At 52.0% G+C, this 13,569-nt stretch overlaps 1 protein-coding gene across 1 annotated transcript in view; it reads right to left on the reverse strand.

Annotated features, from left to right (window-relative positions):
• Window positions 1–684: 684 nt before the first annotated feature.
• Window positions 685–13,569, reverse strand: part of HCN3 (hyperpolarization activated cyclic nucleotide gated potassium channel 3) — a 243,194-nt gene continuing 230,309 nt past the window's right edge. Inside the window, exons 8-9 of the mRNA XM_078669532.1 lie at window positions 1,002–1,997; window positions 685–881 (exon numbers count right to left, since the gene is read on the reverse strand). Of these exons, the coding sequence (XP_078525658.1) occupies window positions 685–881; window positions 1,002–1,997 (1,193 nt within the window). The remainder of the gene's footprint in view (window positions 882–1,001; window positions 1,998–13,569) is intronic.

Here is a 13,569-nt window from a genome sequence, read left to right on the forward strand (position 1 = left end):
AGTTTTACCAGTGATCTTCAAATTACTAACCACACATATAATAATGGTTGGTAGTTACATGTTCATTCAGTCAGCATTTGTATAGTAGACATGTTTAGTTGTAGAAATGTGACCCAAATCCCACATCAGGACATTTCCTGTTCCTGGCAGGTACCCCCAGATCAAAGATGATGCCTTAACACCACCAACCCCCTAATAATACCCTCTGACATGCCCTTGGAAGAAAGTGAGGCAGATGAGAGACACTGCTCCCCTTGGACACCAAAGAATTTTCCACACAGCACTCAGCCAACACGCCTGGCAGTAGGTGGTAGGTTCAACTTGAAAAAATTAAGAGCTTACCGCTTGGCAGACTACAACTTGAACAGAATTAAAAGATATGCATATTTATATATTAGAATAACAAAAGTAAAGCTTTAAAGAGATGGACTGGAGTTACAGGTAAGGCATGTCCATGGTAATCTCAGGGGTGAGTGAGGCACTCCGTTCAGGGTGTGCTTCTTGTAGCCCGGCATCAAGCCATATTCCATGGATGTTCGCCAGCGGGGGTTGTTGTGCCAATCTTTGCCTCCCCGGCTGGTCCCACCTTGCAGAGCTGATGGAACAGACCTTCATTGCTTGTCCTCTGCCTGCGTTCCCCTTTCTCCTCTCCTTTTCTCTCGGCAGCCATCAACCCAACCGAGATCACATATTAGATGGCAATTTGGGCTTCACGCCGGCTTCTAAGTCTGGGCTGAAAACCACTGAGCCTTTCCGAGAGCCGGAGGATGATGCAGGCCTAGTGGTGGACACTGGGGATTGTAGAGTGGCGGCTGCGCTTGCAGGCCTACTTGGTAGAACAGATGGTCCCGAAGGCATCTGTTGAGCATAAGATGGCTGCCCTGGCACAGCGCTCGGACACAAAAGTCCAGGGACAGAGGGGGTAGACTTGTTAATGGTACTCAATGACTCCATGGGCACAGAAGGCATCTGTGGGGGATAATATGGCTGCCCAGGGACACCGAGGGAGGGCTTGGCTAAAATTCCTGTAACAGAGTGGGTAGACTTAGCGGTGGTGGTACTTGGCGATTCAGTACCTTGCTGGGAAAGACAACCTTCTCCCTGCTGGGCATCTTTGTTAGGCAAAGATGGTTGAGATGCTGACAGGAGGCGGCCATCTTGGGTGAGTCTCCCAAATGGCAGGCCCTGAATGCTCTTGTGTTTGACAAGGTGCTGTGGGCTGCTGCTGGAGGCTTGCTGCATCAGCAGAGAGATGTGGGAACCTGTAGCCCGGGACAGGCTGTAGTGTAGAGTTCTCCCGCTCCTGTGGCCGGCGCTCCGTTCGGCACCAGAGGGGACCCCCACTGTCTGCTGGAGAAGAGAGGTTGAGGAGGATGTGCCTCTGGATTTTGAAAGCTGCGGCTGGGAGCCCATGAGCTGTGGTTTCGCCATTGTTGTTCGGTCTCCTCTTTGGGGCGGTTGGCTCAAACCTGCTGAGCCCTGAGGTGGCAGTCCTATATTGGAATGTTTGCGCACTCCGCTTTCCAATGGCAGCTGGGTTTGGAGCACGGACGCGGAGGGGGAGCTGGCGACCGGCGTCTGGTGTTGCGATGGGACTCCAGAAGGAGAACTAACAGAAGAGGGTCTAGAACCAGCTAGACTAGGCTGGGACCTCCGGGCTTGGCGGGTGAGAAGGGCCGCGTCTGGGGACAGCGGGCTTGACAGGGAGGATGGCGGCAGGAAGACGTGGGCTTGAAGATTCTGCTGATGAGTTAGCGCAATGGCCACATTAGTGGTGGCGGCTGCTGTCTGCAAAGGTGCGTGGACCAGCGGTTCCCAGATGACGGCCCGGCCGCCAGGCTCCCGGCCGACAGAGGCCATGAGTTGAAAGTGCTGTAGGTCCTGGATGTTGTGGGCCGTGTCCCTGTCATGCTTCACAATCTGCTGCACCATGTCCGTGTTCACCGAGCCAGTGCTGTTCTCCGCCCTTTTGCGCAGAAGGATAGAATTCTTCTTACCTTGAAGAGGTGATGACACAAAGAGAGGCATGTGACACAAGGTGAGGTATATAACACCAAAGGAGAAGGCATGCAGCACCAGAGCATGCATGTGACACCAACAAAAGAGGCATTTGATGGAGGGGGATAGCGACAAAAGACGAGACATGTCACAGCAGAGCATGCACATGACACCGCTGAGGTGTATAATACTAGACGTGGTATGCAATAGAGAGGGCCATGTGACACAGGCAGAAGCATGTGATGGAAGTTGGCATGTGCCACAGGAAGAGGCATGTGATGTGGAGGAAGGAATGTCAATCAATCAATCAATCAGTGACACTTATAAAGCGCGCTACATACCCGTAGGGTCTCAGGGGGGGGTGGGGGGGGGGTGCCGCTACTGCTCGAACAGCCAGGTCTTCAGCTTCTTCCTGAAGGAGAGGTGGTCTTGGGTCAGGCGCAGGTCGGTCGGGAGGGAGTTCCAGGTCTTGGCGGCCAGGTAGGAGAAGGACCTTCCTCCCATAGTCGCTCTTCGGATGCGGGGGACGGCGGCGAGGGCGTGGTTGGCTGATCGGAGGTGGCGTTTGGGAGCGTAGAAGTTGACTCGGCTGTTGAGGTAGCTCGGGCCTTGGTCGTGTAGGGCTTTGTGTGCGTGGGTGAGGAGGCGGAAGGTGATTCTTTTGTTGACGGGGAGCCAGTGAAGGTCTCTCAGATGTCCGGAGATGTGGCTGGTTCGTGGGATGTCGAGGATGAGTCTGGCTGAGGCGTTCTGGATCCGCTGGAGTCTCTTCTGGAGCTTGGCGGTGGTACCGGCGTAGAGTGCGTTGCCGTAGTCCAGTCGGCTGGTGACGAGGGCCTGGGTGACGGTCTTCCTGGTCTCGGTGGGGATCCACCAGAAGATCTTCCGTAGCATGCGTAGGATGTTGAAGCACGCCGAGGAGACGTTGTTGACTTGCCTGGTCATGGAGAGGGAGGAGTCCAGGATGAAGCCCAGGTTGCGTGCATGGTCTGTCGGTTTGGGTGCGGTGCCCAGGGCGGGAGGCCACCAGGAGTCGTCCCAGGCGGAGGATGAGGAGCCCAGGATGAGGACCTCCGTCTTGTCCGAGTTCAGTTTCAGGCGGCTGGTCGTCATCCACTCGGCTACCTCTTTCATCCCTTCGTGCAGGTTGGCTCTGGCGGCGGCGGGGTCGTTGGTCAGGGAGAGGATCAGCTGGGTGTCGTCGGCGTAGGAGATTATGCTGAGGTTGTGTTTGCGTACGATGGCCGCGAGGGGGCTCATGTAGACGTTGAAGAGGGTGGGGCTCAGAGATGATCCTTGGGGGACGCCGCAGATGACTTCGGAGGCCTCTGACTTGTACGGTGGTAGGCGGACTCTCTGCGTTCTTCCGTCGAGGAAGGAGATGATCCACTCCAGCGCCTTGTCCTGGATTCCGATGTTGCTGAGGCGCCGTACTAGGGTGCGGTGGCAGACCGTGTCGAATGCCGCGGAGAGGTCAAGGAGGATGAGGGCCGCTGTTTCTCCATTGTCCATCAGGGCTCGGATGTCATCGGTGGCGGCGATGAGGGCGGTCTCGGTGCTGTGATTGGCTCGGAAGCCGGACTGTGATGGGTCGAGGGATCCGTTCGTCTCGAGGAAGGCGGCCATCTGCTTGTTGACGGTCTTCTCGATGACTTTGGCTGGAAAAGGGAGGAGCGAGATGGGGCGGTAATTCTTGAGGTCGGTGGGGTCCGCTGTTGGTTTCTTGAGTAGATCGCTGAGTTCGGCGTGTTTCCAGCTCTCAGGGAAGATGGTGGTGTCGAAGGATGTGTTGATGATGTCCCGCAGGTGGGGTGCGATGACAGCGTCGGCTTTGTTGAAGACGTGGTGAGGGCAGGGGTCGGTCGGTGATCCGGAGTGGATGGAGTTCATCGTGCGGATGGTGTCTTCGGTGCTGATCGGGGTCCAGGCGTGGAGGGTGGTGGTGGGGGGTGGTTGCTCGGTCATGGGGTGCGTTGGTTGGTTGTTGAAGCTGTTGTGTATGTCCGCGATCTTGTTGTGGAAGTATGAAGCGAGGGAGTTGCAGAGGTCTTGCGATGGGGTGATGTCGTTGTTTCCTGCGCTGGGGTTGGAAAGCTCTTTCACGATGTTGAAGAGTTCCTTGCAGTTGTGTGCGTTGTTGTCCAACCGGTCCTTGAATGCTGTTTTCTTGGCGGCGCGGATCAGCTGGTGGTGTTTCCGGGTGGCAAGTTTGAAGGAGGTCCTGTTGTCCGGTGTTGGTTCCCTTCTCCAGACTTTCTCGAGGGCTCGGCAGTTCTTCTTGGAGCTCTTGAGTTCGTCGGTGAACCATGGGGCCTTCTTGCTGCCGGGTCTGCTAGGCGGGGTCCTCAGTGGGGCGAGTTCGTCCGCGCAGTTGCTGATCCACTTCGTGAGGTTGTCGGCGGCCTGGCTGGGGTTCGCTGAGCTGGCAGGAGGGTGCTGGCTCAGGGCGGTGGCGAGCTGGTCTGCTGTGATCTTGTTCCAGCTTCTGCGGGCGGCCTGTTGCTGGTGTTGGTGGGTCGTCGTTCTCTTGAAGGTGAAGTGGACGCAGCTGTGGTCCGTCCATTGAAGCTCTGTGGCGTGGCTGAAGTCGATGTCTGTGCTGGAGGAGAAGACTGCGTCGAGTGTGTGTCCGGCGAGGTGGGTGGGGGTGGACACCAGTTGCTTGAGTCCCAGGTTGGCGAGGTTGTCGAGCAGGGTGCTGGTGTTGCGGTCGTTGTTGTTCTCCAGATGGAAGTTGAGGTCTCCCAGGAGGATGTAGTCAGCGGAGGGGAGGGCATGCGGGCTGACGAAGTCGGCGATGTCCTCGCTGAATTGCGTGCGTGGTCCCGGGGGTCGGTAGATCAGGGTGCCTCTGAGGGTGGTGTTCGGGTTGGTGTGGATCTGGAAATGCAGGTGTTCGGCGCTGGTCAGGGTGTTGTCGGTGCTGGTCGTGAGACGGATGGTGCTCCTGTGGATGATGGCGATGCCTCCTCCCATCTGGTTGGCGTTTCGGTCCCTCCGGACGATCTTGTAGCCCTCCGGGATGGCGATGGCGATGTCGGGAGCTGAAGAGGCGTTCATCCAGGTCTCCGTGAGGAAGGCAACGTCAGGGGCTGTGGTGTCGAGCAGGTTCCAGAGCTCGATGGCGTGTCTGTGGACGGAGCGGGTGTTGAGCAGGATGCACTTGAGGTGGGTGCTGCTGGTGTTCGACTTGGCGGGTGCTGGTGCGAGGCTGGTCCGGATGCAGGTGAACTTGCAGGCGTGGCAGCTGAAAGGTCCGTGGGTACGTCGTGGAGTGGCTTGATGGCAATCTGGGAGTCGGCCGGTGTTGAGAGCGGTGAGGGTGGCGGCGAAGTACGTCAGGCGGGTCGGTCGGGGTCTTCGTGGGCCAGGGGTCCTGGCACTGGGCGCGGTCCGGTCGCGGACGGGCGCAGACGGGCTTACCTTTGGCGCGCCTTCGGCGCACAATTGGCGCGCCCGCTGCGCGTGACCGCTGCGCGTTCGCACGGTCGCCATTTAAGGCCAAGTGCGCGGGTGGGCGGAGCAGCTGGGAGGCGGGAGCGGGGAGGGTACAGAATGGAAAAAGGGGCGGGGAAAAGCGGCGGTGGCGGGAAGGGAGGGCGGAGGGCGGCGAGGTAGGCGGACAACAAGGAAGGAAACACCAAAACACGGGGAAAATGGAATAAAAGCAAACAGGCACAATTTAACGACAAAACAAGGGCAAAATGAAAATAAAACAAAACAGGCACAATTTAACGACAAAACAAGGGCAAAAACAACCGCAGCGGAGGCAGCCGGCAACCGGCAAACGAGGCAGCAGCGAGGCAGAGGGCAGGCAAGGGGCACACGCAGCAGCTGGTGGCCGTGCGGCGCGGGGGTGTCCCACAAGTGGCACAGAAGGAGCCATGCAACTCTACAGGAGGCATGTGATGAAGGGTGATATGTGAAACAATTTGGGTCTGTGACACCAGAATATTCATGTGAACACCGGGAGGTATGTGACACTAAAGGGGGACGGTTGTGATAGATGGTGGCATGTGGCATGGGAAGAGGCCTGTGACACCAGAGGAGGTATGTAACACCAGAAGAGACATGTGCTGGAGAGTGCCATGTGACACAGGAAGCGGCATGTAATAGCAGAGGGGGGCGTGGCATGGCATAGGAGACATGAAGCTCAAGGGAGGTAGTGACACCGGAAGAGGCTTGTGATGGAGGGTGGCATGTGACACAGGAGGACACATGACACCACAGCAGGCATGTGATAGGGTGCACCATGTGACACAGAAGGACAAGTTACACAGGTGAGGTACAAGAGAATAGGAGAGGAAAGTAAACACTGAATAGGTGTGAATCCATCGAGGACATGTAATACTGTGTGAGACGTGGGAAGAAAAAAACATGACATACAGAGAAAAGAAACTGGAACGAGAAGACAGCGTGGATACTCAGTGCTTTAAGTGGGATGGGAAAGGTGTGAGTGGGGGGGTGTCTGAAAAGAGGCGTGGCCTATTTAACAATGGGTGTGGCCTAATAGAGGGAAGTACAACCCTTCACAAGTTTATGAACAGTTTTTTTCACAAGACCATGACTAAAAACTGTAAGCAAGAATACATTTAAGTTTATACAGAAACATGTTCCCGTGCCATTAGAAACAGTAAGTCTGAAAAGGACATTTTCTGAAACAATATACGTATTTTTAAACACTTGCCTCCTCTTTTGGATTAATTGCTACAGACTTTCCAATTTCATACTGCATACAAATGCCTAACGGAGATTGTTTGAGCTACTTTGATTTATAAGTGAACTGAGCATAAATGTTCACTTTCTATGGAAATATTATGTAGTAATATGCATACCTGGCAACTCACACGGTGCCACTGTGTGACACACGAAATCGGCTCCCATCACCCGGTCACACGGTAATGAGCCGATATCACACGGTGGCAGTGAAACCGAGCTGTAAATAGTGGTTTTCCAGCTAATTTTCCGAGTCTTTGAACTGCCGACGTCCATTGAGGGGTGTGAAAACACCCCAGGACATCAGCTAGATAGACTAGATAGATCTAGATAGATGTTCTCAGCTTTGAAGTAGGCGGTCTTGCTATTACTTTTGCTTATATGAGTCCTTAAATATGTGCTTCATTTGTCTGCATCTGTATTCGTTTCCAAAACAGAAGATGCATCTTTTTATTGGGGGTTATACCCCACTTAAAGTCTTAGTTACGAGTAGCAGCCTTTTTACAGTTTGGTGGATAGGGTAATCTGTATCCCTTTCAGCCGCGTTACGAGTGGCATAGGTTATAATGCAATTAGCAAAAAAGCGATAGGTGGAACGCTTAAATTAATCTCAGCCACTAGTAATTACTTGGAGCTGAAGCTCATTCCATCGTTTTTGTGCTCACCATGCCACTTCAGATTAGACCCAGCCATATGCAAATCAGTCTTCGTTCTGCACCCATAAGAACAGCCCTGCTCGAACTACCAAGCCAGGCCCTCTCTGAACCAGAATAAGAGCAGCACAATACCGGTTTTGCTCTATTTGGGGCTCTTCAGTCGGGTGCATCATGGTTTCATTGACACAGTGAGCATGGGATCCACGTCTAGGCATACATGCTGCACTTGGTGTGTTGCACTGAAGTAAACAAAAAAGTGATGGGTGAAATGCTTGAATTAATCTCAGCCACTGGTAATTACTCAGGACTGCATCCCAGTCCATTTCATTTTTGCTCACCATGCCACCTCAGATTAGACCCAGCCATGGCTTGAGGCTGTGATTCATTCAAGCATTCCATCCATCATCTTATTGTAGTTGATACTTTAAGTACGAGGGGTATCTCTCAGATGTGTATCCCTTGCTCAATGTGCTATAAGACTCAAGGAACACCCTACTGAAAGAGGTCAGCACTGCTGCGCACGATAGATTGATTAAGAACATCGTTGTGCTAGCGTGTATGTACTAACTCCGCTGCTACAAGGGTTTTTAAACTCGTTTACTATATTTTTAAAAATACTGTTTGTTACCTTCATTACTTAGTGTGCTGACTCCCCGGTCCACCGCAGCAATTCGTGCTGTTTGATGTGGAGGGAGGAAGGCGCCTTCACTTCCTGGTTGCTCCACGGCAGGCGGCCATCTTCCTAGGGTGACGCTCTAGTTTCCCCTCCTCCCCAATCTACTTATCCTCCTTCCCAGTCGCGCAGCGGGAGCGCCATAGACGCGCCGAAGAGGCGCCTAAGAGAAGCCAGTCTGCGCCAGTCCCCGTCCAGACGCTTTCAGGCTCAGCCGGCACCATGGTAGGAAATCGCCTTTCGTACAGCTCCTCCTCCCTGCATGCCTTACGACCCCTCACTAACCCTTCATGCCCCCACTCGGTCCTCCCTATCAATACAAAGGCTCACTGTAAATCGTGTGATTAGAGTATCCCCCCTCCAAATACGGGAAACTTTACCCCTTATATAAGTGGAGAATGTTTCTTCTCAACTGTCGGTCTTTACCGAAGCACCATACCGAACTTGCCATGCTGATTGAAGAGCTCAACCCCGATGCCCTCTTTCTGACAGAGACATGGCTCCAGTTAGAAAGTGACCCGACCACAGTGTGGGCCACCCCCCAAGGTTATACTCTTAAGCGATTGGATCGCCAGACAGGCAGAGGCGGTGGATTGGCCATCATTTATAGAGATATCTACAGATGCCGCGTCACCTCATCCACTATGCCAGCCTGCGAGAACCTACATTTTATTTTAGAATTTTCTCCTACCACCACCTTCTCTGGCATCCTAGCTTATCGACCACCTGGTACCCTTAGTAATTTTGTCACTAACATAACGGACATAGGCGCTAATCTAGTGCTCACCTCGGCAAATCTTACTTTGCTGGGTGACTTAAATCTACACCTAGATGATCCCTATGATTCAGCAGCCAATAGTCTTCGATCTAACCTTCAGGCTATTGACCTGTGCCAAAAAGGCTTTCACTCGACGCACACCAAGGGACACCTCCTAGATCACATTTATAGTAATCTAGATAGCCTAATTGTCGAGATACCCATTCCATTGCCCTGGACTGATCATTTTTTAATACCCTTCACGTGGTCCATAAGCTCCCCCCCCCCACCTTACAAAATCACAATAAACACTGGGGAAGAAAATGGGCCTCGCTCCCACTCCCTGAATGGGAATTGGCTCTTACCAATCATCCACCCCAGAAGGCGACCAATCCTAATATTGCCACGGTCAATTTTGATAACTGGATCTCCAGTACTCTTGATCAAGTTCTCCTGAGGAATTCCCTGAAATCCATAATAAGACCCAAAGTCGCTCCTTGGTATTCTCCCGCCCTCAGAACGATGAAACAATCCTGCCGCAAACTTGAGAGAGCCTGGAGGCAGGACCGTTCTCAACTGAAGAAGGCAGAGCACAGAGCCGCAGTAAAGCTCTACAAAAATTAAATGAAATCTGCACAAGCCCGGTTTTATGAATTGAAAATTAATCTGGCTGCGAACGCCCCTAAAGAAATCTTCAAAATAGTTAAATCTTTAATCTCTCCCTCTCAGGAGCGTCTGTCATCTGACGGCGCACAAACCCGGTGTAACAATCTAGCTACCTTTTTCTCCCAGAAGATTCAGGTCATTTATTCCTCTTTCAGCACAGGTAATGATGACACGGAACTCACTACCACAATAGATTGCGACTTTCCCGTCCCCTGTCTGCTGGACAAATTTCCACCTCTTGATTCTATCACATTAGATAAATTGATTCCCAAAATTACCTCGGGATCTCCTAATGATCCAGCACCCCTGCAGACTCTCATAAAGATCATTGACGCCATTCGTCCGGTCATCTTGGATGTCCTTAATGCTTCCATCACTTCCAACTCTGTCCCAGCTCCTTGGAAGTGCGCGATGGTTAAAGCTTTACTGAAAAAGCCCACATTGGACCAGAACAACTTGGCCAACTATCTCCCAATTTCCTTGCTTCCCTGGATGAGCAAACTGCTGGAGCGGTACGTCAATAACATCTTAGTAGATTACCTAGAGTCCAACAATCTGCTCCGCGCATCTCAGACGGGGTTCCGTCCTCAGCACGGAACTGAAACTGCTCTGTTAGCGGTGACGGAAGAAGCCAGAGCGGTGCTGGATCGGGGAGGAAAAGCGGCCATCATATTACTCGATCTCAGTGCTGCGTTCGACACGGTCAACCATGCCACACTATTACATCGACTGGATGGTTTGGGCGTGTCGGGCGCGGCCCTGGAATGGCTGACCTCCTTCCTGGATGAGCGATTCTTCCAGGTGTTTGAAGGCGAGACAGTCTCCCCCAAACATCCACTTAGTTGTGGGGTTCCCCAGGGCTCCTCCCTAAGCCCCACCCTTTTTAATGCTTATATGCGACCTCAGGAAAAAATACTTCATCCCTTTGGTGTGCGTATTGTCACCTACGCCGACGATACCCAACTGGTGGTCTCTCTGGACCACTCTGAGGGGTCGTCCAACACCTTAGATCCCTGTCTAGAGGCTGTCGCTAAGTGGATGCAATCCTCCTGTCTTAAACTTAACGGGGAGAAGACGGAGATCATGCTGCTGGGCAACCCTTCTCCGTCCGCCCTAGCATCCATCTGGCCCACATGTCTCGGCCCTCCTCCCCCTCCCAAACCTCAGATAAAGAGCCTTGGAATCTGGCTTGATAAAGCGCTTGACTTTTCGGTCCAAGCCACAAAAACTGCCTCCACATGTATTGGGCTAATGAAAATGCTTCGCAAAGTGCTTCCTTTGCTTCCATTCCAGGCGAGGAGGGTCATGGTTCAGGCCCTGATACTCTCCCGCCTGGATTATGGAAATGCCCTATACATAGGAGCTCCGGCAGCAGTGACCAACAGGCTTCAAGTCACGCAAAACTGTGCCGCTCGACTACTGTATAATATTCCCCGCTGGCAATCAGCCAAGAAAGCTCTAAAAGAACTTCACTGGCTCCCAGTAGCGGCCAGAGCGCAGTTTAAGGCCATGTGCATTCTGCACAAATCCTTCCACCGTACTGGCCCTGCTATCCTGTATCCCATAGTTCTCCAGTATTAGGGGTGTCTTTCATAGATTCACATGCTTGAATATTCCCCGTCGTCGAAGTGGGAGTCCCACGGTACATAAAATAGCAGTAATATATGTATACATAAGTAAAATTATTATAATTATACAATACATATACACATAAAATATATATAAATATATATAAAATACAATAAACTCAAAAGTACCATAGAACTGAATAGGCCCATAGAAAGCCTAAGGGAGAAACTCAACTTAGTAACATATCCATGTCATTATGTCTTGGTCCATATTCCAGCCAATCAGGCTGCAGCTCCCTCTAGAACCTTCTTCTCAGAAGCTCAAGACCTCAGATTTTCTACCGCACGTCGTGTGAAGGGAGTCTCCCTGAGCTCTGCTCAGTTTTCATCTTCAACTAGCTGTTATTTCTTCAGAATGTCTTCAAATAAGAAATCTTTGTTCAAAGCCTGCCCTTCTTGTGGCAAACTGCGTCTTTTCCATGAGGATCCTCACAGTAAATGCATTTACTGTCTCTACCCAGACCACGAGGTTAAGAACTGTAAGTACTGTCGCACTTTTCCTCCCAAGACTCTGAGAGACAGAGAGGCGCGTCTCCTTCTGTGGCTACAGAAGTTGAAGACTTCAGAGTCTGTGGTGTCTGATGTGGAAAGTTTTTCTTCAAGTGTTTCCAAGTCCTCTCAGAAGCGTGGGTCTGAAACTGAGCTTCCATCTCCTTTTCTTAAGAAAAGTAGACTTTTGGAATCCTTCAGGATTGTTTCCCCACAGGATTTGCTTCAGGGCACGTCTACGGGACCTAGTTCTCTGATGTCTGCGCCCAAAGCCATGCCTTCCACGAAAAAATCTGGCATTGGCTCGTCGACGGGCTCGTCGACGCACCCGTCGACGTCTTCAACGACGACGAAGTCTGTCACCTCTACGTCGACGACGACCTGTTCTATGTCATCCTCTGCCGCGTCGACGACGATCACCTCGTCGACGGCAGCCCAGGACACGAGACCCGTGACATCCATTGTTAGGATCTCGTCGACGAGTGTCAAGTCAGTACCGTCGACGAAGAAATCATCGTCGGCGCTTCCCTCGTCGACGCGAACACCGTCGACGGTCCCGTCGTCGACCCGAATATCGACGTCGAAGACCAAGTCATCTAAAAGAAGCTCGTCGACGGCGCCTCCGTCGACGGCTGTCACATCAGCGTCGACGACTCCGTCGACGGCTATTTCGTCGACCGTTACTCCGTCGTCGACGGTCAAAACTCCGATATCGTCGACGGCTCCGTCGACGGCTCCGTCGACGGATAAGACATCTTCGTCGACGATGGAAAAATCTTCAATTTCAACTCCTCAGGTTGGTCAGACTGCTACTGCTGTTGCTTCGACGGGCTCGTCGACGTCTCGTCCTCCTCCGAAATCAGCTACCATTTATACAGTGGTTACTGCTTCTTCCTTGAAGACGGTTCCTCTCATCCAACTAAGTCCTATAAGGAGTGGTACCCGTCTTCCAGATAAATTATTTCAATCCGGTGGAGAGGACTCCGACCACGAATCTGATGTGGAACAACTGTTTGCACAGGCGTCAAGTCCATCTGATTTGAACATTAAGTGCCAGGAGTACAGTGATGAGGGTGACGAAGAGGAATACGTCGAAGATGGGAATGATTTATTTCTTGTTGACGAAGCAGAGACTGTAACTTCAGAACCTGTTACACAAATTCCTTTCTCTTTAGTCAAAAATTTGCAAAACATGCTTGATGACTATAACCGCAGGTTTCCTCCATCTACACCTGCCTCCCCGGCATTACCTCCTCCTCCCCAGCCTCAACTGCCAACTCCACAAACACCTGCTACGGTTTCACTCGCGTCTCCGGGAGGAACTCGTCCTGACACTGACAATGAGGATCCTGCTCCTCAAGACACTGATGACGACGATGACGTCGATATGAATGAGTGGGACAATTACAGAGCACAAACGCCTTCCACTCCGCCCACTTCACCTCTTGCATCTCCCCCAGTGGACATTGCAAACTTCCATAATTTAATGGTCCGAGCTGCGAAACGCTTTCATCTCACTGTAGAGAAACAGCAACATGAGAGTGAATGCTTCCTGTATGATTTTAAGGACATTTCACAAAGACAATCACACACAATTCCAATTATTGACTTTATTTGGGCGGAGGGCCTTAAGCTTATGGAACGTCCTAACTCAGTACCTGCAGTCTTACCCAGACTGGACAAGAAATATAAGGCTCCAGCGTCCGCTCCAGCCTGCTTGGTATCCCAACCAAAAGCAGACTCAGTTATTACTCACGCAGCACAAAAAAGATCTCGTAATCCAGCAACACCACTCACATCTCCTCCTGATCAGGAAGGCCGCAAGCTGGACTCTATAGGGAAAAAGTTTACAACAATGGAAGCCACCTCTGTCAGAGCGGCTAATACTTTAGCTATTCTGGGCCGTTACGACCGCCAGATGTGGTCCGAGATTGCCGCATTGCTTCCTCAGATGTCTGAGACCATCCGTGCGGAAGCACAGGCCAT

Source organism: Lissotriton helveticus, chromosome 12, assembly GCF_964261635.1.
Source record: "Lissotriton helveticus chromosome 12, aLisHel1.1, whole genome shotgun sequence".
NCBI classification, from domain to species: domain Eukaryota; kingdom Metazoa; phylum Chordata; class Amphibia; order Caudata; family Salamandridae; genus Lissotriton; species Lissotriton helveticus.